The sequence below is a fragment of the Ctenopharyngodon idella genome, chromosome 22 (genome assembly GCF_019924925.1).
Source record: "Ctenopharyngodon idella isolate HZGC_01 chromosome 22, HZGC01, whole genome shotgun sequence".
Lineage (NCBI taxonomy): Eukaryota > Metazoa > Chordata > Actinopteri > Cypriniformes > Xenocyprididae > Ctenopharyngodon > Ctenopharyngodon idella.
Genome location: NC_067241.1, coordinates 12,420,001 through 12,444,642, shown reverse-complemented (window position 1 = coordinate 12,444,642; position 24,642 = coordinate 12,420,001). Strand labels below are relative to the sequence as shown.

The following is a 24,642-nucleotide window of genomic DNA, read 5'->3' as shown; positions in this document are numbered from 1 at the left end:
ATAGTATCATGTAATAGTTCATACTTATATTATGGATTTTAATAGTTTAAGATTGAAAATCTGGGTCTGAAATGGTGGTAAAACAATAAAAAAACATTTGTAGTTGCAAATGATAAAACAAATTTCAAGACTGTTCTGCTATGATATAACAAAAAACGAAAAAAGTTGAAATCGCTTAGTTATAATAAAAATCAACCCTGGTGCCTGAATTTGAAGGGCAAAATGCACTCTAAATGTTTGTTGTGATTTTGAACACGTTAATGTCTTTCATAATTCATCAACAGAAGAACATGAAGGTGACTGAGACCTCTAAAGCCCTGTTTAGACCGTCAGTCCAAATTTTCGATTGAAATCCGATCAGATGGCAAAAAAATCACATGAAATTAGATATGACAAATCCATTTCAAGCTACATTAATATGTGGTTTGAAATCCTATTCATATGAATCCGACTACACATTGTCATGATGTAAATAAGGCACTGTTTCCACCTGGTATTGAGATGCATTTCGGTCGATCGGATCACAAGTAAACGAGGAAGACACATGCCCATTTACACCTGCTGTTTTAATCCGTCTCTTTAGTCCACTTTCAACCACTTCTGTCCTGATTTCTTCAAGGGGAGGGTCTATGGGCAGGTAAATGTTTTACATATGAACGTCGGAAAAACATTCGGAGAGCAGCAGCTTTCATTTCTGCTCTGACAGCCGATAGACCACACCGAACGCTGCGAGTGTGTGTTAGAAATCAGGAATGGTGAGAGAACATTGTGCTTGGTACATTTTTCATCTTCAAACCAAACCGACAAAGTTTAAATCCCGTCTGGCTAGCGTGCTTCCCATAATGTTTACGCATTAGTTCAGTAGGCGGAGAGTAGGCATCTTTTTCGAATGCTTGAGCATTTCCACTATGAAATCAATCCGGTCAAATGCGTTTTTGACTACCTCTGGAAGTGGTCGAAAAGGGACAAGCTCAAAACGTTTCACACCCCGTTTACACCTGTATTTAGCGTTGTCCACTTCGTGATCCAATCGTGACCAAAACGCATCTTAATACCAGGTGGAAAGACAACATCCGTATTGCAAACCCCTCCATGTTGCGTTTTTTTTTTTTTTTTGGGCATATACCTACCAACGCAACGTCATTGTCATAAATACCAATGCAGATATTCCGGAAAACAAAAGAGCGGCATGGGACACACAAATCAGATCTGAGCAGTTGCGATACACAGTGTGGACAGTCAATAATTTCAGATCAGATTCCAATTGGAATCAGATTTGTACTGACAGTGTGAACATAGCCCAAGACCCACTAAGTCATGTTAAACAGACTTAACTTCTGAGGCAGGGGTGATGTCATTACATCCTTTTGTGCGCAGGGCCCTGTGTGAAGCCTGGCAGTCCTTCCTGTCTACAAAAGCTGAATAGCCGCTCCATTCACACACCGCCACACAAAGGCTGTGGCTTCTGAGCGGTTTGCAAATCTACTTTTATGTAACATCCTGGAAGAGTGACGACCCTTAGAGAGTGCGAACGGTTTATTAAGTGAAAGGAAATCTAATAATATGGCCGTATGACTCAGTTTGCTTCCTCTGAGATGTTCTGCTCCTGTTTGGCTAATGATGTCGGTTTGTTTTGTTGAGTCACAACACAATCCTTTGCTGATAGTTGCACATTGCACAGGAAAAGGGGGGGAAATATAGTGAGATTTTTGGAGGCAAGCTAATGCTGGGAAACCTGAAACCTGAAAAAAATAAGTGGTTCTTCAACTCACAAGAATGTACGTAATGCGCATCTGATTTCAATTGCTCTCAGATTTCTGTTTGTTAAGAGTAAATCTCTCTTTCTACTGTAAAGAGTTTCCCATGAAGCCCCCCTGTTGATCAGTCTTTCTGATGCCGTCTCCACAGGAAGAACAACATGAAGCCCTTCATTCAATGCAAGACGTTTCCTTTCGAACTTTAAGATATGCAGCATTTCTTAAAGTACTAGTAAACAACCTCCAATCCCACAAAACACGGGTAAAGCTGTTAAAAACCCCCTAGCGTGACGAGCAGGTGGATGTAATGGTTCTCAATTAGGATTATCGTCATCCACCCACTCCCATCTTTCCCTTCTGCTGACCCGCACAGGAAGTTCACAGCAGGCAGCATCTCAGCGGGTGGTTATGGTTTTGTAAATCTCTTATAATTCAGAGTTTATATAAATAGTTACCGTAAAGCTCTCTGAGGATTATTCATGTACTGTAGCCGGCGCGATTTACTGCCATCAGGCTTGAGGCTGAGAAATGATGTAGGCGCTCTTATCTTGTGTATTTAACAAAGTTTGAACATACTTTTGCAACGTGATGTGCAATTCTTATGATTCTTTTCAATGAATCAATTGGTGAATCAGAGTCAGAGGTCTGAATCATGGATGGAATCAACTTACTGAACCGCAGGTTTTTTTTATGTCTAACTTGAGCAGAGAACCATTATGGTGTACGTTTTGAAAGCAATGAAAGCAAAAATATTCATGATTATAAGTAAATAAATACAGAATTAAACTAAATGTCTTTTTGTAGTCGAATCAAATGAGTCAAGAAAGGGATGTTGCATCCAATTAAAGGGTTAGTTCACCCAAAAATGAAAATTCTTTCATTAAATACTCAGCCTCATGTCATCCCAAATCTGTAAGACCTTCGTTCATCTTCGGAACACAAATTAAGATATTTTTGATAAAATCCGATGGCTCAGTGAGGCCTGCATTGACAGCAAGATAATTAACACTTTCAAACGCCCAGAAAGCTACTAAAGACATATTTTAAACAGTTCATGTGACTATAGTGGTTCAACCTTAATGTTATGAAGCGACGAGAATACTTTTTGTGCGCCAAAAAAACAAAATAATGACTTTATTCAACAATGATGGTCGGTTTCAAAACACTGCTTCATGAAGCTTCGAAGCTTTATGAATCTTTTGTTTCGAATCAGTGGTTCGGAGCGCCAAAGTCACATGATTTCAGTAAACGAGGCTTCGTTACATCATAAGTGTTTCGAAATTTCACTAGTTCACGTGACTTTAGCAGTTTGATACGTGCTCCGAACCACTGATTCGAAACAAAAGATTCGTAAAGCTTCGTCACCCTCATGTTTAGGTATGATCTAAATGCATAAAAACCCTGCTGAAAGATGCTTTAGATGCTGTCTCCTAGCAGTGTTAACCAGCCTAGGTCATGTCTTAAGGCAGTATGACATAGTGAACACCTAACTGAACTACATTTGCTTTGCAACTTTGCATCAAATTGTAGCATTACCTAAGTATATTAACATTTTGAAGACTTTAGCTCGAATTGTGGATTACAACCATCTTCAACTGGCTAGTTCTTTACTGATTGATGTACTTTACTCTGCACAGTACAGTAAAGAGGAACTGCTTTGAAGGAAGTACAGAAAGGGAATTTGGCTTTAACCTGACTTCTTTATTTTATTTATTTCTTCCGTCGGAGTCTTTGTCCTGTGTTTAATGGTTCCTCTTCCGCCATATGTGTGTGTGTGTGTTGTGAATCATGTCGCTCTGTCTGGTTATGTTTCTGGGATGTTGCTGACTCACATCTGGAGCTCTTACAGGCATCTGGTTCTGATCGCGCCAAACCCACTCGCTTTCTCAGCACGCTCGGGGTCTTTCGCTCTGTGCTGCTCTGTCCTGTCCCTGTGCAGCACAGGAAGCGCATGTGGATGATGGTGGCCTACTGGAATATTAACGAAGGTTCAGCAAAGGCAGCAGGGCGTGTGTGTGTGTGTGTGTGTGTGTGTGTGTGTGTGTGTGTGTGTGTGTGTGATTTATTCACTGCACCCAAAGCTCCATTCAAACTGAGTGAGCCAGGTTTTTCAAAGCCAATAGAGTACAATAGCACATTGTGACATACAATTCTTGTGTATAATGTGCTTTACAATTGAATAATACAATGACAATAATCACAGTAGTGCACAACCTTGAGTGTCCTCTTCAATAAAATGAGGAATACCAATGTTCAATAGCTGCAAATAGTAAAATAGTTATTTGTTAATAATGATATTGTCACCAAATGTCACTTATCATTTATTTTAAACTGTATTAATCCTTTATTTTTAACACAATGAAAAAAATGTTTTCACTGTTTTCAAGATTGGTTTGAAATTGTAAGATTGCAGTTGTAAAATCAGATAAAGTTCATAATAATTTTACGCAAAACAAATCGATTTTTGCCTGTTTTCCTGATTTTGTGCCTAAACTATACCTAATGTTTTTACACTACCTTTAAGAACTTGTAAGAAAAAGGATTATTTCAAATTTCTTGCACTGTTTGGTTTTTAGAATTTAACATATTTTTGAGATTCACAGCAGGTAATGCAATCATAATATAGAGTTAGAACTATTATATTTTAGAATAGATTTTGCTTTAAAATTTTTATACCGTTTGAAAGTTTGGGGTCGGTCATTTTTTTTTTTTTTTTTTTTTTTTTAGGAAAAAGTCTCTTCTGCTCACCAAGGCTGCACTTATTTGATCAAAAATACAGTAAAACAGCAATATTGTGCAATATTATTACAATTTAAAAGAACTGTTTTCTATTTAAATATATTTTAAAATCTTCCTGTGATGGAAAAGCTGTATTTTCCATTACTCCAGTCTTCAGTGTCACATGATCCTTCAGAAATCATTCTAATATGCTGATTTGCTGCTCAAGAAATATTTCTTATTATTATCAATGTTGAAAACAATTGTGCTGCTTAATATTTTTGTGGAAAAAATGTTTTTTCAAGGTTTTTAATGAATAGAAAGTTCAAAGGAACAGCATTTATTTGAAATAGTAATCTTTTGTAACATTATAAATGTGTCCTTGCTGTATAAAAAGTACTAATATTTCTTTCAAACAAAGAAAAAAAACATACTGCCCCCAAACTTTTGAACAATAGTGCAAAATGAGCATCTAATTAGCAGCATCATATAATAAATTACTCCATAAAACCTCAGTTAATGCTCATTGGCGTGCTCCGTGTAATTGTACTGGTTTGCACTGGCTTTCCCTTCACTGCATCAATGTTACATCGATGCATTCTGTGTCTCAGGAGAGCCTGCGGTTTGCGTTAAGGCTCAATGAGGCGTGAGGAAACTTCCTCTTCCTACTGCAGGCCTGTTTGCACACTGAAGCAAGCTCGATTCCCAAAAGACCTGCTGCCACTTCCAAGAGGACTAAATATATACTGGCCACATCCATCAGTGTGGAATAGCTGAGCTGACATTCCTCCTTCATACCTCCTGTGTTGACGTGTTCTCCACTTCTGAACCTAAAATGTAGAGAATATTATGATTGATCTCCTATTGAGTGCAACAGTAGGGTTTTAGATTTAAAAAAATATTTTTAAAGACACCGTAGAAACCTTTCAAGATGTTGTATTTTACTTAAAATCAATGATTTATAATGATTTATCCTTTGCAATGCTTTATGGGATGAGTAGTTAATTTCCAAGATGTTGAAGTTGATTTTCAAACTTTTTTTGCTTTAAATCATAGGCCCCTATCATACAGCCAGCGCAATGCGACGCTTTTTGCTAGTCTCAGCCCGACGCAGTTATCATTTTAATGTCCAGCGCACACGTTGTTTAAATAACAAATGTATTTGCACCCATTTGTGCGCCCATGGGTGTGCTGGTCTGAAAATGAGGTGTGTTCAGGTGCATTGTTGGCGCATTGCTATTTTGAGGCAACTGAAATAGACTGTGCTATTGACCAACTGAAACTGGTCTAAAGTCAATGGCGCAATATTTGTTTTGTTATTTAAAGAGTGCGTTCGAAATATGAGTGGATTCCAATAAAGTATTTTTATCTTTGCACGAGCAGATCCGTTTCCTCACTAGAGGAGCGTTCAGTTTTTCCGCTTGCAAATTCCGCCATGTAAATAGCGAATCCGCCATGGCGCGAGCGCACCTGGCTTTTAAAGGGAATGTGAGATGAGACTCTGATTGGTTTATTGCACGTTATGCCCAAAACACACCCATTACTCATTAAGAGAATAGGGACAACCCTTTTAGACCATGTGCCGGGCACGGCGACCATTTTTCCCGACGTCAGACTAGTAAAAGTGGATTCAGACACGCCCTAAGCACACTTGCACTGTGCGCTTTAGACCATGCACTTAGATCGTTAAAATATGGCCCAAAGTTTGTGATGTATAAACTTTTTATTAAAGGCACAATATGTAATTTTCACCACTAGAGGTCGCTTATAAAAAAAAAAAAAAGGCATAGCTTGATGACGCCATGAATGAGCGTGGAATCATGGGAGTTGTCGTCTTCACCTCGGGACGTCATTGACAGGCGACGCAACGACATGCTCCGTGTCCTGGTTAAAATTGCTGATTTCTCTGGATTTAAACACTGTTGGAAACATTTTGTATAATGTAAGTACACAAGTCAACAAAATATATACCATTGTTCTAGTGGTTTTGGGTTTTTTTAATCTAAAAATCTTATATATTGTGCCTTTAAATAATTTCCTGAAATTAAATAAATGGGGAAAAAAAAACTTCTAGAACTAAGTTGGTGACGTCCACAATTGTATAGGCTGTGCTGAATATCAGTGTGTTTAGGATGGACATTATTCAATGTGTGTCGCTTCCTGTCTCTGTGACAGACCAATGTTGGTTTACTTCACATACTATGGAAGGTTTATCAACATCCTGGTTCTGCACCCACAGGATGACAGCATGGTGACGTCAAGAACTTATTATTTCAGGAAACATCTGGAGGAAGGAGAGATGGGCATAACCTCTGATCTATGACCTCCTTCTGGAGTTGTTTGTGTGTTTATTTTAGACAGTTCATTGTGTCATTATTTGCTCTTCCTAGAAGTCCTGCGGAAGCTATAGAGCCTCAATCCTTCCACTGATGTACAGTTGTTCTGGGTTTTTTAATAAAAGTAAAATGAATAAAACTGCCAGGATATGGTGATTTTATGCACACACAAAAAAAGAATTTGTCTGAAAAATCTTGGCTAAACCCTTTGACTTGAAGTTATAATCTTATCTCCCACAGTACATGAGGGGTCTCGGTGTAGGCAGGTGTAAATTGAAGGGAGGTTTGGGTGTTTGCAGTATAACGACCCTTTGCGTGTGGCCTGCGATTAGTTCACCGCCCCTGAGGAACAGACACTTCAGACGTGAAGCCCAGCAACCGAACAAAGACTGTCACGGTGGGGAGGAAAGTGGTATAATTAACCCTTTCAGGTCACGTATTTCGTTCTCACACAATATTGCCATACATTCTGTTCCCACAACTATAGACAAGTACTCAGTGCACATTCCTTACAGAGCATTTCTTAGATTAAGCCTGTGTCTTTTTTTTTTTTTTTTTTGCTTTACAGTGTTTCATTTCAATTTCAGGCAACTTGGAATATCAGGAATGTTAGATCTTCATGACAGCTAGACATAACACTAGGGGCAAGGACGTTATGTAGTGAAATATCAGACGCAGATAGGTCCAGCAGCGAAGACGGAGGGCAGACAGTGAGTGTTCAGGATGTGAAGCGTCTTGGCTAGCTAGGCTGGTTTATATTAGCTCAGGGTGGTCTGTCGTGACTCCAGCATGCAAAAATGTCTGTGGAGATGCGAAGAGACACAGACACACTCCGTCTGGCTGGGCTGAGACGGGTTGAGGATCACATCACAATGTGTCACTGCTGCAGTGAAGAACAAAAGAGACTCATTCTAGAGCACTGTCCTGCAGAGTTTAGCTCCAACCCCAATTAAACACACCTGAATCAGCTAATCAAGCTCTTATTAGGCATAGAAACTTCCAGGCAGGTGTGTAGAGGGAAGTTGGAGTGAAACTCTGCAGGACAGTGGCCCTTCAGGAGCAGGTTTGGACGCCTCTGTGCTAGAGAGAAAGCTCAATGAAAAAGAGGGAATGAGGATTTATGCTGTCGTTTCTGACCATACCCAAAAAGCAAAAAGAAAAATTGCACATAAAATAATCTCCTGACGCTGCAGCAGTCTTGGCTCTGGTTGATGTGGAGAGATCTTACATTTTTGTGGGCTGCACTTGTAGTTTAGACTGCTCTGGAACAACATACCAGACACGGGGAGTTTTTGTTCCTGGAAATGAATCCTGTAAAAAGCTGGAGGACACTGTCCAAAAGTTGATTCAGAACTGACTGAGCAGTTAAAACCTTCGCTGTGACACAAAATGGCGTATTTTGATTTCATTTAATGATTTTGGAAATGCACATTGCCATGATTTTGCCAACTGAAACCAATTTCAGGACTCGACAATAACCTATAATAGCCTATAAAATCATTATTATTATTTTTATATTATTGCTGATGACCGATAAATAAATGTAAAAGCTAAAAGCAATAATTTGCTACTGTACTAGTGAATTTAGGCATCACAATAGGGCTGCTGCACGACTATGACAAAAATCATAATTGTCGATTATTCCCTTGAAATTGTAATTGCGATGATTAATTACGATTATCTTAATTTACATTGAATATTTTGAATAGCATTTATACTATTGTTTGAAGCAACTACGTTCCATATTTTTTAAATGAAAATAAACAAGCTGAAAATATTCTTCCTGAAAAACTTGTATTGCTTTCTATAGCATTAGCCTCAAATGTCAACTATACATTGGTTTTGTTTCTTCTTTAAATAAAAAAAGTAAAAATATGAATTGTATTATAATGTTAATACTACAAATACTAAAATTAAAATGATGGAAAAAAAAAACCCTTAAGATAATGTGTAAAAATAACAAAACAAACATCTTAAGCACACAGAATAATGTAAGTGGAGTTTTTTTTTTTGTAATTGCACCTTTGAACAATTACATAATTGTGTCATATATAATTGTAATCACGATTAGAAATTCGATTAATTGTGCAGCCCTACATCACAACATTAAAAAGCACAGTATAAAAAAAGGATATTCATTTTGAGAGATTTGCTTGAGATTACATTTACCAGAGTTATTCAGTTGTTTTTCAAAGATTAACTTTAAATGAGTTTTAGATGATGGCAAAAGAAATCTAAATGCAAAAATAGAGAAAATGAGCATCACAATTAAATTTCCAACCGATATTTAAAAAAAGTAATATTTTTATAAATATGATGTTGTCTATCTATCTGTCTGTCGTCATTGTAATAAAATATTATATTAAAATATTTAATAAAATATCGGTTGATATTGGAGATGAATGACGTTGAGTTACATTGATGTAAAAATATCAGATATAATTTAATATTTTTTTCTTCAATATCTGCTGTCAATGACAAAGTCAGTGTCATATATGAAGGAAAACACGTCCCTGTGAAACTGTAGTGAACTTGATGTATTTTCTTTCTTTTTTTTGCTCTTCCTCCTTCCTGTTTTTTTCCTTCCTGTAAAAATCCACTTTGTCCATCACTTTCGTCATCCGCTGATGTCGTTTCTCGTCCGTCATATCCGTTAATTACTTAATAGTTTGCTGACATTGCAGGTACCAAAACGTGTGATTTTAAAAAAAGAACAGTGGAAAATGACGCTAATTTGTCCAGTTTGTAGCCTGGGGTCAGGAAGGATGCTTTGGGTCAGTGCTGTGAGGCCGGCTGGCGTCCGCCTCTCTCAAACTCACGAGACCCGAGCCAGTGGTCTGATGGCCCCGTCCTTCCTTCTCTCAGGCTTAAATCCCAAAGGATTCATCCATAAGCCCCAGCGTTGTCCTGGCCACTCCCAGGGTTTAGCGCCGATCCCACTACTAGACCATGACAAAGAATATTTGGAGAACAACTTATGCTTACAGCCTGTCAAAACTGACAGAGACAGAGTAACAATACACAGTTTGTTAAAGAAATAAGAATTCTGGGATTTTTCTTTCTTCAGCAAACCAAAATTAAAACTGAAAGCGGTAAAGACAAAAAAAAAAAAATTAGCAAAACTTTTAATTTAATTTGGTTTCTTACATTTTTCTGAGAAAGGCTTCATCATATCTCATGAATGTTAATGTGTAGCAAAAAGCCATAAACTATCGAACATTTAAAGTGATATTTCACCAAAAAATAAAAGTTCTGTCATCGTTCGTTCACCCGCATATCATTCCAAACTTCATTTGACTTTCATCTGTGGAACACAAAGTTATGTTTAGCAGAATGTTCATGCTGCTAATTTCCATACAAAGGAAGTGAATGAAGACTAGGGCTGTTAAGCTCTGAAAATGACAACAAAGCATCATAAAAGTTCTCCATATGACTTTTGTTTTATATTCCAAGTCGTCTGAATTCATTTGACAGCTTATTGTTGAGGAACAGGCGTCAAACCTTGTAGAAAATGTCTTGACGTGCCATATATGGACTACTTTTATGGTGCTTTTTTTGTATTATCCAGCCTTTTTGTAGTTTGAAAATCATGAATTTCACAAGATGACAAGATTTGCATTTTTGGGAGAACTGTTTCTATAAGACAGCAGACATTTTCTTCCAATAGGGAATGTATTTGAAAATTTATGAAACAATAAATGTCTTTTTATGAGTGTATTTTACTCTTAACGGATCTGAACAGCGTTGACACGCGTTTTAGACTATAGTAGTTGAACTTTTGCTCCTTTTGTGGAGTCGGTTTATTGTTTTAACTACAGAAATGAAACCTATATATTTTCTTTCTAAGCTCTGAAACACATGTTTGTTTTATATTGACTCAGTAAATCCATTTGACACTTTCCCTTTCTCTTTGAAGACTTGAATTTACCGTTGTAATATAGGCTGACTGTGTAAGTACTTCTCAGTCTCTGCTGAAGTGTTATTAAAGGGTGTTTTGCGTGTGTGAGCTAAGACTGTCTATGAACATCTCTGTTTATTCTCTAGTCATTATGAGGGATGGCTAGGGCAGCTGCTCTCCCTCCAGGGGTCAGAGGTCAGACTGGAGTCAAAGGGTCACGCTGGGATCTTTGGCTGCATCAAAGCCCATTGGTGGCCTGCAGTTATTGGCCGTTTCAGTGCATTACTTGCATAGCATCCATTGCTTCAAATGGTATTCGCAGTGAAATAGCTAAAATAGCTCAGTGGTTTGTTTTCACATCAGTTATTTTGATATGAACAGAAAGCGCAAAGAATTTATTGCACAACTTTTTCAGCAGTGTGTTTCAGTTCGAGCTGTCTCTCTGTGTTGCATTTTGGTTTCATATTTTGTCAAAGTAGAAATGTAAACTTGCTGATTTCCTGTGAACAGTACTGGAAATTTCCTTGGTTATCTGAAAATAAGTAAGCAGTGTCTTAACCAGGCATGACAAATTTTCCAACCAGCTACGAGGTGAATCATAACATTACAAACTTTGATTTGAAGCAAATAAGTATTTAAGAATTGGACAAAAAGACAAAAGAATGTGTACTTAATGGCTTTAGTGAGGGAAAGAGCCACAATCCCATGAAACATTGCAAATAATTGAATTAAAAATGGAAAAATATAAAACTATTGATTTTATATCCATATAGAAACAATATATTTGACATTTATTGCAATATATATCATTCGCTTCATGGAAGTTGCTTGTTTCGCTTCTCTGATTGGTTGAGATTTCTCTGCGGAATCATGGGTAATGTAGTTTTTCACCAAGAATTCCATTGGTAAACACGATTATTTTTAAAAAAGTTGAAATGGTGCAGACTGATGGCTTACAACTTGATTTACAACCTTGTAGCTCACAGTAGGTTTGTCTTTAAATGTTTATAAGTTACTGTTGAAAAACCTTTCCACTATGAAGCAAACGAATGGGATTTTTACTTATAAATTGCTTGTTATATTTTTCATTTGTAATATGCTTTGGATAAAAGTGTCTGCTAAATGAATTCTTGTAAATACTTGTAGTCTTAAGTAGGGATGGGTATCGAATTCGATACTTTTTAGGTACCGACCGAATTGCCTCGATACTTTCGAGTATCAAAAAGTGTCTTGTCATTCGGAACCAAATTTCGGTACCTCCAAACGGAGCAGGGGAGAGTGGGCGGAGAAATGCTGTCTCGTTGAGCAATGTAATAACGTTGCACTACATTGTTATTTATATCTAAATATATAAAACTATGCACGAGAGAGACCCTATGTGCGAGAGAGCAAGTGAGTCAACGGTTTCGCTTTCAGTTTATCTCCGAAAAGGACAGGTGAGAGTACCGGCTGTTTATGCGAGCAGGTGGTTCATTACAGTCACTCCAGATACCGCACTGCCTGCACAAACAGCGGGACGTGCAATGTTTTTTAGACTAGTTATGGGCAGGTACAACACACAGCAGCGTTACATCAGCATTCGTTCCTCAAGTCTATAGAAACACGCATTGGAAACATTGGTTTTCTCTATTTCTCATTAGAGAAAACCAATCAAGGAAAGCATGTGCCTAGAGCACCTCCTAGTGGTCATTATATAAAACGTAAAGGAAAACCCTACATGAGATACTGCTTTATAACTTAACAGCTTTAACTAAAAATATACACAAGCTTAACTAACAGAAATGATATAATTATATATTATATATAATTATATATCCAACAATGATGTAAGGAAACAGTGGCAAAATATAAGTTTGAAGGGAGTAAAGCCTGTGTTTAAAGGCTGTTAATGAAATATAATTTAGCCAAATAAGAACTTTAATTTTAAATAAATGTTAATTTATAAGCAGCCTTTTTTATTCCTTTGTGCAGTGGACCTTGAGTCTGTAAAAAAAAAAAAGTCAAACTTAAAATATAAAACCAAAGATTTTTTGAGGTAATGTAATCTTGTTAAAACAGATTTTATAAAATTGGTATCGAAAAAGGTATCGTTCAGGAATCGGTATCGAAGTCAAGGTATCGGTATTGATATAGAAAATTTTTGAACGATACCCAGCCCTAGTCTTAAGACAAACTGATTTATCTGGTCTCTTCCCAGTTGTCCCCTCCAATGACTTTTTCTGCCATTGATTTGGTAGCGTGAATGTCAGGTTGGTTTGTAATTACCTCTGCAGAATATTCCATCTCATCTGTGTCAGGGCTTTATCTCCCGATGCAGATATGCCATGGATGTGGACGTCAGGAAGGAAGTGATTTAACACCACTGCTGCGGAGATTCACTCTTTTGTGTCCTTCCTCTCTCATTTCCCCTGGTCATATCAAGACAAAATCAGATTATAATGAAGCTTATGTTGAGAAGAATGTGTCATTTGAGCTACAACTTCTTCCTTAAAGACGTTCTCATCTTTAATCATGCCACACATCTCATATAGACCACAGTATTGACATTCCCACTGCAGTCTGGTGTTCAGTGGCTGGGCGACAGGAAGTGACCCTGTGCTTTCTGCCAGTTGTGCTCAGAGGTTGATGCTAGAACATTCCTCCAGTGACGGCTGTGAAGAGGTCTCGACTTTTTCAGAAAACAGACTGTGAGCTGTGTGGGGTTGTGGGAGTGCTGTCTATCCCAGCTGATTTCAACTGACCTTTTAGAGCTGAATCATTTCATTTGCTGCGATCTGTAGCTCTGACTTAAGGTCAAGTATTTATTAGACTTTTCTTTCTTGAAGATAACAACCAGTTTTGCACTTTACAGTAGATTAATCTCACAAAACCTGTCAAGAACATGAAATATGGAGATATGAGGTTATCTAGCTTGCGCCAGACCTTAATTCAAATTACAGAAAAAACGGAACTAACAGTTGAATAGGGAAGGCGTACGGGAATAGGATGTACAGTGTAAGCTTTTTGAAGAATACGGAAGGCGGTCTGGCGGAAGCTAGATATTTTACTTCATAACTTGTTAAATATGGATATATTTTTTTTACACAAATGCATCGCTTTGCTTCAGAAGGCCTTTATTAACCCCCCGGAGCCGTGTGGAGTACACGTTTATGATGGATGGATGTGGATGGAGACACTTTCTTCAGCTCATTCTCGTTTGATAACGCATACTGCCATTATAAAGCTCAGATGCGTCAGGATATTTATTAATATAACTCAGATTGTGTTCATCAGAAAGAAGTCATATACACCTAGGATGGCTTGAGGGTGAGTGAAGCTTGGGGTAATTTTCATTTGAAAGTGAACTAATCCTTTAAAAAATGAAAATGAAGTCTGTTTTAGGACCATTAAGATATATTTCATTTGTGACATTAATTTCATGACAATTAAGCACATTTCCCTGTTTTAGAGTAATCATCATTGAGAGCATTTTTACTTTTGACATTGTTTGTAATTCTCAGGAAAATGTGCTTGTCATGATAATGTATAATTCTTCATAAAAAAGGATTATATTAATATATAATAATATAAGGATAATATAAGTTCATGTATCTCATAAATCTGTTTTAAAGTAGTTTCCCACACAGTTCAGGTGTGTATGGTATGGAGTTGAATCATTGAAAGAGTTATGATGTTTGTGTTGTCGGCTTCATAACAATCTGATCTCCATCTGCTCTGACCTGTAAGAATGTTGAACCCTGGCCAGTGTGTTTCCCTGGACGTCCACATTAGTTAAAACTCACACACTGCACTGCACACACCCCTGGGTCCTGGACGCATTAGCACCTCAGAACGTCTGGAGATATTTTGTGACATCACCTCTCAGGCGGGAACAGATCTTTGGCGGGAAAGCATCTGATAAAGCGTGGACCGCCATGCTTTCTCACACATGATCCACGCGGGCGGGTTTCGAAGCGGCGATTAGGGAATTGTTTGCACGCATACGCCAGCTGGGTTCACTTTGCCCTGCCAGAACACCACTAAACACAGATAACTCATCGTATCTGGCCGTGGTGGCCTCGCAGGGTCTGCGATGACGAGGGGTCCGGGTGGGCTCTTTTGCTCATGACACATTTTTGATGCTTGACTGCATGTTGACCCCTCCAAAATCAACACGCTTTCACCCAGAGACGTCTGAGAGCTGACGTCTCCAATGAGCTGGACAACCCTGTCTGCTTTCGGTTCGTACTCCACACGCCACACACCCATAAAGCAGGCTAAAAAGGAAGCCTACTTGGGTTAAATCTGTCTGTGGCTTTTTGGAGACGTCCCACTCTCGCAAGAGACTAAAACCAGACCTGAATTACAAAACAAACACAGACGCAGCGAGTAATGCAGCTTTAGGGAAGGGAAGTAGCGTCACTGATAGATGTTTAAGGGGGTAATGTACAGTCATTATCTCAAAAATAAACCTTGCAATGAAGTGGACCGACTTGCTGTACATTATCTTGCTTACTCAATTTGTATGAACTTGTCTTTGAATTTAATTAAGCAAACTGGCACAGTTTTTAGAAAACTTAATGGCCAAACACAACGTGCATTGAAACCATTATGATACCGTATGCAAATTCATTTTAAAGGGAACTTATTATGCCACTTTTCACAAGATGTAATATACGTCTCTGGTGTCCCCAGAATGTGTCTGTGAAGTTTCAGCTCAAAATACCCCACAGATAATTTATTATAGCTTGTCAAATTTGCCTTTATTTGGGTGTGAGCAAAAACACACTGTTTTTGTGTGTGTCCCTTTAAATGCAAATGAGCTGCTGCTCCCGGCCCCCTTTCCAGAAGAGGGTAGAGCTTTAACAGCTCGCGCTTCGGTTGCTCAACAACAACAAAGCTGGAGAATCTCACACAGCCAAAATGAGGATTGTCAGTAACGGTGTTCAGCCTTACATTGTTCAAACCGGAGTCGGACACTGATGGAGAGACTCAGGAAGAAGTTACAACTTTTAGAATGAAACTGTACGTTTCTGAATGGTTAGTGGATAAATTTATGTAGTTGCTGTGGAGTTGATTCAACTCATCAACTAGCATGTGCCGTCATGTTAATCTTTTGTGCAAATCCAGCGTTGAATTGACCCTCGTTTGTGAAGCAGTCCGGCGTAAAATGACGGCATGGTAACTACAACAACTCTTCCTCCTCTCTAAAGCAGCCCAACATGGCCTCACCCCCTGTGTTGTGTGTTTCCGAGGGCAGGGTTTATGTAAATTTTAGAGTTAGCGATGTCACCAACCCAGGAAGAAGCTTGTTGTAGTCCATAACAGCTGTTTGTTGTAGTCCTTAAAAGCGATTTCTGTAAAAGAAAATATCTCCCTTTGCATTAAACTTTGAGCGTCGTAAATTTGCAGATGTTGTTTATGCTCAAAACAGCAACATTACACACTAACTAATGTACAATCATGGTGTTCACATAATATGATTTATTAATACATGGTCACAACTATGCAAGTTTTGCTCTGTTTTTGATCACTCGTCATCAATTTAGCGACATTTCATTCAAAATATTAAAAAATCTAGTTAAACAAGTCATGCTTTTTACGCTGTTAAAAAAAGTGCATTGTGATATTCACACAATTTGTCTTTGATTTAATAAAGCACATTTTAATAGTATATTGAAGTGCATTATACTTCAATTACTCTGCACCCTTGCTACGCTGATGCAAGTTTTACTCTGTTTTTGGTCAGTGGCTGCATAAATGGAGGCTGCAGGAGAATTAAGACTTTTACTGAATATAAAAGGTCCAGACGGGGCACTAAGAGGCGTACAGTCTAAGAATAAACACACACACACACACACTTCTCTCTGAATGACTCACTCAAATACTCTGCTTCAAAAGGCCAGTCTCCACTAGAACACTCAGAGCAATCAATCAATCAATACTCAGCCCAATGATGTCATCATCAGACCCCCACAATGACCTAATCTGGATGGAGACCCTTTTAGCAAATCTGTTTTGCTAAGGGGTCTCAATACATGCAGTCAATATTGCTGTTGCTGTATGACAATGAAAACGTTCCCTGGGAAGTGTGATACTGTATGTGACTGAGAGTACAGCAGAAACATTCACTAACAGTGGATGTTGTTCCAAATTAGGGAGACATTTGATAGTGTCCGCTACAGTGTTTCTCTCATTATGGTGGTCTCCCCGGCAGATGAGGGTTGTGCCTCTTTCAGCTGGTACCTTCTGCCAAATGCGTCAAGGTCAATAATGCAATTCACTCATGCAAAACACACACCAACCATCAGTTGGGCTGGGCAATATTTTGGTATTTTTAAGACTTTTCATGAAATTCATTATATATCGTCAAATGGCGCAAACTTTGGCAAATGTTTCTGTTTTTTTTGGTCTTGTACTTTGTGCAGGCATTGGTTAAACTGTTCTTGTTAATTCTGGATTGATTTGACAGAGCTGTCTGAGTCTTGATAAACAAACCCTGATCTTCTTTTGTCTGGTTTTCAGCATTGTAGACGGGTTTGTGTGGGTAAACAGAGCCCGGCCCTGCTAGAGGATGTGAAGTCAGCTAGTCGCTTACCCAGAAGCAAACATGTCTCTGCTGGTTCAGCATCTCAACCTACAACAGCACTAATGTGTGTTATATTGAACCGTCTTATATGTTGTGGTGAACATATCAAATTGAACAGCACTGTATGTATATATGTGTGTGTTCATGTGTGGGTGTGTGTGTGTGTGTGTGTGTGTAAATTTCTATTTTTTTTTTTTTTTAATTATATGTGTATATGTTTGTATGTGTGTGTGTGTGTGTGTGTGTGTGTATATATATATATATATATATATATATATATAAACAAATTTTATTTTATTTTTTCTATTGTAACTTAGTTTCATTCTTCAAATTAATTATTGTTTTATTATATATGTGTGTGTGTGTGTATATATATATATATATATATATATATATATATATAAAATTGTATTTTTAATTATTGAGTGCATATACTTACTTCCTGGCAACCCGCCAAAATAAAAGCTGGCTGATTTTAAGTTTGAAAATGTTGAAAATTCATAAAGAATAAAATGAAAAAAAAAAAAAAGAAAATGTAAATATTAGCATTGTATTTTTTAAGTGTACTATAAAATAATTGTATTTTTTATTTAATGCTCATTTTTTATTTTAAAATATATTAGTACTACTATCACTTTATTTATTATTTTTATATATTATATATTATTTTGTTTATTATTTTATTTAAAAAAGTGCAATAATGCTATTATTATTTTATTTTTTATAATTATATTTAATGGGTCACACTATGCGCAGTGCATATAATGTACTGTTTATTTTAATTGTTTTTATTTCTTTTTGGGTTTTTTATAGTACTACAGCTTGAGATTTAAATTATACAATATTTTGAATATAACATATCTTTAAATGGTCTTAAAAACAAACATGAAATGGCTCGCAAAATGCATTTTGAACTTTTGTAATGTGATGCTTTTCCATATAAAACACAATATTCAGTGTAGGGCGGGTTTTTATCTAAATTTGTTGTCTGTAAACCATAGTGCCTTTGTGTTCACTTTGCAAGTCAGACAGAACAGGGTTTGTAAATGTGGGGCCAGCCCCCTACAGCGGTTGCCATGGTTACAGGCCCGGGGGGCCAACATGCGCATCCATCCTGGGAGTGCCATTTGCAGCGAGTTGGCATGGTCGTGGGTGAGGGAGAGAGTAGGAGAGCAGCTGTCCTCCACGCCAGTGCTTCCACCCAGGAAACGCATCAGGAGGTCAGACAGCTGCAGTGGTACTGGGGGCGTGGCCATACTGTCCGCCTCATGAGCTCAACGCATTCTCTGCAAAAAAAAAAGTCCAGATGAAGTTCATCAAGTTGTGAGACATTATATAAGCTGGCCCTGGGTTTGTTGTCAGGGCAGGAATCCCAGAATGAGCAAATGTTTTTGTAGGGATAAAAACAGACTTTATTGTGAAGCAGAATGAACAAAAACTATACTAAGCTATGGAATTCATAAAGTAAACAGTGTCTTAAATATATACCAGTGTATGATGGAACAGTGTTAACTAGATTTTTACGTTTTCAGAAGAAGTGTTTGCCTGTCTAAGATACAGGAGTTCTGGGTGTTATCCAGGTTGTTGCTGTGTGATTGCTAAGGTATTCAGAGTTGCTTTTAGTGCATAGATAGATAGATAGATAGATATAGATAGATAGCATAAAGGAAAAAAATATTATGATACATTTATTTTTAAACATAAATCAATATATTATGCTCCTCTTTAGGAGGCAGGAAGTGACAGTGCATCTCCAGTCTTTCTTTTGGCTCTGATACATTGGTGCCACCACAGCTCAGGGACCACAAGAGAGAGGAAGAACAATGGGGCAGCATCCATTAACCGATCGTGTGTGACACAAGTGTGTGTGTGTGTGTGTGTGTGTTTGTACTCAAGGCACAATTGCTTCTGCTCTAAATGGAGAGCACGTGCATCACTGCAGCCTCAGCGAGAGATTAGCTGACTGTGTTATAGTCCGAAATATTTCAGTTAAATATTAACATAAAGCCTGAAGCTTTAAAACGCTGGAAAGATGCAGGAGATGACACTTTTTAGCTGTTCTGGAAAAAATAAAAAAAAGGGGGAAAAAAAGGCCAAATCTGATTGGTCAGTTGTCTTTGCCGAGAATAATGATGTGTTCTAGTCTCATTAGAATGACCATAATTAAAAGATTAAAAGACTTAAACTGTTGAAGCTGCTGCCATTTTGGATGTTTTTACATGACGGAGCTACCTTAAAATGACAAATATGGTTTTTACTACTCAGAAACTCACACAATTGCTGCACCCCATTCACATTCTTCATACTAACTGGTTTAGATTCATACTTACTAACATACTAACAAACTGCTGTAGCAGTTTCAGCCATGTTTTTCCCCCTACTTTTTTTTTTTTTAACAACTGGAAAAGTCTGCCTCTTCCCTTGTGCAAGGGTTTGTGGGTAATATTAGCTTAAAAATATATTTTTATATAAAGAAAATTCAAGAAATGTTAAAAATCAGGGTTGATATTTTCTGTTTATTCAACAATACAAATGAAAAACACATTTCATTTTGGGATAGAGTTTTGCATGCAGCGTGCTCTGTTGTGTATTACACATTGTAGCAAATGTAGTTGCCATCTGGGTATTCTGGGTAAAATGTGCATACTGTGCACAGTATGCATACTATATACTGCAGATATGGTAAGATTAGAATGGCATATTCTGAACATTTCAATTCTCGCACTCTATTTAGTGCCAATATGATGGATTTCTTTTTTTACAACTGGAGAAGTCTGCCTCTTCCCCTGTGCAAGGGTTTGTGGGTAATAGTAACTTTAAAAAAAAGCACATGCTTTAAAAATCCACTGGTAAAAGAACATTGTTCAGATGCTTTTGGCTTAATGTTTTTTAATTGTTTACGTACATTATTATTCCACGCCACGGTGAGCATTTTATGCTACATTTTTTGTTACGTGACCTCACTACATGTGTCACATGACCTCATTATGTTGTCGCAAGTGGTGTCAGTTATCATCTTCTGGATTAAAATGGTTATTTTGGGTTTTTAATTTTAGTTTTATGGTAAACAAATCTTAACATTTGGCAGTCCAGTTAAATAATTGTATATTTATAAAATTTATATATTTATTATTATTTTTATATAGGGTGAATTCAGGTTCATTGGGACCCTTTTTCCCAGTCATCTCAATGGCAAAAAGTGTCACCCTAAGAGTTCACCTTAAAGAAAATTCTAAAAAGATATGTTAAAAATCAGGGTTGATATTTTCTGTTTATTCAACAATACAAGTGAAAAACGCATTGCATTGTGGGATAGAGTTTTGCATGCAGTGTGCTCTGTTGTGTACTACACATTAGGGGCTTTCGCACCGGGTAGTTCTAGGAACTAGCCACCAGGGTGGTTCCCCAAGAACTAATAATTCCCCTAGGGACGTTTTCCTGGTTGCATTCGCACCGCCAATAGGAACTATGAAGTGACGTAAGCTGTGCTTGTTGTTGTGACTTTTATTTTGACGGCGTTGCGGACCTTTATTTTGATGGCGCTGAGAACGGCAGAGCCTGAGCACACATCGCTCATATTCTCTGTCTTAATTAGTTTACGATTTGTTTAACAGACTGTCTAATATCTATTAGATAGAACTGTTATACAAAGAAAGAAGACAGTATATGAAAAAACATTAGTGTTTGCCGTGTGGTTGATGCCCAATGTCACTAGCTGAGCAGAAATACAATCATGGATTTTCTCCTTAACTCGAGAGGTCCATCTATCATTGTTTTCCATGTTCGTAGAGTTAGTTTGTGGAGTAAATATATAGGCTATTAAAACCTTTTTAAAAATGGCGGGTGCCGGTGTTTCGCTTGCGTTCGGCCAATCAGCGTACACTTACGTCACTGGTTATAGTGCTGATTTAGACCCTACTCTGAAGTAGGAGTTCATTTAGTTCCCCCAAAAGGAGTTACTAGAGCTAAAATTGTTCCTAGTTCCTGCAATGTGAACACAGCAAAATCTGGGTACTTCCACCAATAGTTCTGGGAACTATGAAAAAGTTCCTCCGAAAGCTATTGTAGCAAATGTAGTTGTCATCTGGGTATTCTGGGTAAAATGTGCACAGTATGCATACTATATACTGCAGATATAGTTAGATTAGAATAGCAGTATGATATTCTGAACCTTTCAATTCTCGCATTCTATTCAGAGCGAATACGAAATATATATCCTATGAAATCTGCTGTTAATCTGTTCCTTTCTGTGTCATTCATCAAGATGCAGTTGTCGAGCCAAAATAATTCACGTCATCATCTCTTTTGTGTTCCAGGGCAAATATTGATGAGGTGGAGACAGAGGTGGTGGAGATCGAAGCAAAGCTTGATAAGGTAAGACGCTTTAAAGCTTTCACTTGACCTTCTAACCCCATCAGAGCGCATTTAGGGCACGCATTTGTAAATCACAGCTTATTCCTTTGTTAGAAATCACATCTAATACTCTCCAAGACCTCTGTAGCCAAACACTGACATCAGACGCTTCTACAACAAGGTCAATTCGGTCAACCTCAGGCTTTACGGATCATCAGTATGTGCAAATGTTGGTGCAAATCCAGCAGAGAAAGCAGAAAGCAGTGTGGTTTGTCATTAGAGAGCAGAAAGAGCATGTGCAGAGAGACGTTTGTGATTTATCTCACAGAGATTAATGGAGGGTTCTGGATTAACGTATAGCGACGGTAATCCTGTTTAAATGCTGTAAAGATGGCTGGACCTTATTGACGGGAAGATCTAATACTGTAATACTAAAGTCTAGTCTAATGCTCTCAATACACTAGCCTTTGGGCAGTTGAAATTTATTTTATTTTGCATGTAGTTTTTCTGTCGTAATTTAATATTGATTAAATTTGCCTTATATTAATTAAATTGACCTCATATTAATAAAAAATTATGGCAAATAATGGTAACGAGTTACAAATTTATCTAACAATATACATATATTCCCTTTTACAATCATATACATTTTAAATCTGAAAAATTGTAATTCTGAAAAAAGATATATTCATGTTATTTGTCAGCTACCCAGTACCCACACATATGCACTCGCATCTTTGAGGAAGAAGTGTTCATCCTCTCACAGATGTCAATGAGCACATATGTTTCTCTAATGCTTGTGATCCCCATCTGTTCCTGAAGACCTTGAGTGACAGCTGTCAATCCAGATTACACCTGTGTCACTCTTAGAGGTTTAAAAGTCTTCTTTTGTATGTATGTATCTATTCATTATTTATATTTTATTTATTATATATCATTTTTATTTATTTATTATTTATTTATCATTTTCTAATTATTTATTTTTATTATTTATGTATTTATTTATTTATTTATATTTATTTATTCCTGAAGTGTTCATACTTTTAAAACAAAGTAATTACATAATCTTAGAAATATGTAATATTTTTAATTTAAAGTTTATTCTAATATAGTTAGCTTTTTTGGTTTTCATTAAATTAGAAAAGTGCTAATTAATGCTAAAACTGTTAAAACAGAGCTGTTGAGCTTGGTAAAGCCTCAGTTTCCTTCTAATCGCTAACCGTTTCTCCTCCCAGCTTCAGCGTCTATTTATAATGTAGGGGGCGGGACGCTTTAGATTCTAGAGAGCATTTGATTGGACAGAAAATCTGATGAGAAGCTGAAGTGCAGAGTGATGTCATCAAAATCGTTGATCCATTTTAGCGGAAGTGAGAGACTGTACTTTTTGAACGCTTATATCTTCTAAAGCAAACAACAAGATTCCTCTTCTTCAGTGTGACTTCTATAACAGTTTTCTGTGAGAAAATCACGAGTCTGGATCATTACAGTCTGCGGTGAAGCTGTTATTTTGCTGAGCCTGATGAAATTATCAAAAGTAGCATGTTGTTGTAATTAAAATGCATGGAAACAACAACAAACAGTTGAACCAAACACATGAGAGAAAACTAGTTCAACTCTGCATCGCTGTGCTTAAAAACACTAATGCATAACACACATGAATGAGACCGTTACTCAAGAATCTGTGTCTATACGTGTATATACACATACTCATGCTACATACACATAACTAATCATTTTTAGGAAACATTTGGATTCTTATTCACAAACTGAAAAACAGTAGATGATGCATTTAGATCTATTTTTGCATGACAATCTCTTGTTAGTTCTTGCGTCTGGCTGTTTAGACGTTGAGTCTGTGGGTCTGTTCAGCAGCTGTGTAGAACAAGGCCTCTCTGTGTTTGTTAGTTTGACTCATGAGGAGAGTGTGGGAAATTAAGAGATTTTCCCAAGCCGATATTGTCAAGTTTTCAGGGTGCGTGTGTGGACGTAATCGAAACATCACCTGAGGGAAGAAAGAGGAAGATGAATTACAGAAGAAATTAACGATTCATAAAAAAAGGGAACTAAACTTTGTTCTCTGGTTTGTGTCAGACTCCTTACGCAGGGACAGACACATGGAGCCCATCTGAGAATGTGTCCCATCAGGCATAAAACAAACACACAACCACATGTAAAAAAAACCCTCCACGGAGTCAGGGGATTTGTGGCATGTGCGAAAGTGGGAGATTTTTGCCTTGGCCTTTACATGTGGGATCTAGTAATTGGCACATTAGTGAGGGGAATTACTGCACAGATGAGACCGCACCTGTTGTGTCTGTGTTTGTGCGATTTAAAGAAATATTCTGTGTTAAGGCCCGAAGAAAATTTAGGATTTTCTTAAATATATTTATTATGCAGTAAACATAAGACAATATGAGGCAGTAAACATAATGTCACACTCAACATTGTGAATATTTCATCAAACAGTTGTGTTATGCTGCAAAATATCAAGAGGTTTTAATATTCTGCACTGCCAGCACAGTTAAGGTTATGATTTTATTAAGTCTTCAAGTTTTCTGCTGATTCACTAAAACACATTATGCATGGATGGTTTATTGTGTCTTATGTTAACCTCTTTCTCTCTCTGTTTTTCTTTAACAGCTGGTAAAGCTGTGTGGTGGTATGATTGAAGCTGGGAAAGCGTACGTCACCGCCAACAAGCTCTTTATCAACGGCATCCGTGACCTATCCCAGCAGTGCAAGAAGGACCAGATGATATCGGTAATATTGAAGGCTGGAAATAGGGGGGAACAGTTCAAAATGTTGAGGATTTCTATCTTTTATGGACGTAATAACCGCCAAACGCTATATGCAAATTGCATACATAAATATAGTGGGATTTCCCGCATCTGTGGTTTAAAAATATAAAATATGTCCATAACTAGAGAATCTCGGCCATTTCCACCACTGATAATATTTGATTATATGTGTCACACACTTGCGCTCTCTGTCAGTTCTGTCAGTTCTCAATAT

The 24,642-nt window shown here is 37.4% G+C and overlaps 1 protein-coding gene across 3 annotated transcripts in view; it reads left to right on the top strand.

The window, feature by feature from the left end:
• Window positions 1-24,642, top strand: part of acap3a (ArfGAP with coiled-coil, ankyrin repeat and PH domains 3a) — a 73,379-nt gene that overhangs the window by 9,663 nt on the left and 39,074 nt on the right. For all 3 annotated transcript variants that reach the window (XM_051880180.1, XM_051880178.1, XM_051880177.1), the window contains exons 2-3: window positions 21,594-21,651; window positions 24,271-24,390. In XM_051880180.1, the coding sequence (XP_051736140.1) occupies window positions 21,594-21,651; window positions 24,271-24,390 (178 nt within the window). The remainder of the gene's footprint in view (window positions 1-21,593; window positions 21,652-24,270; window positions 24,391-24,642) is intronic.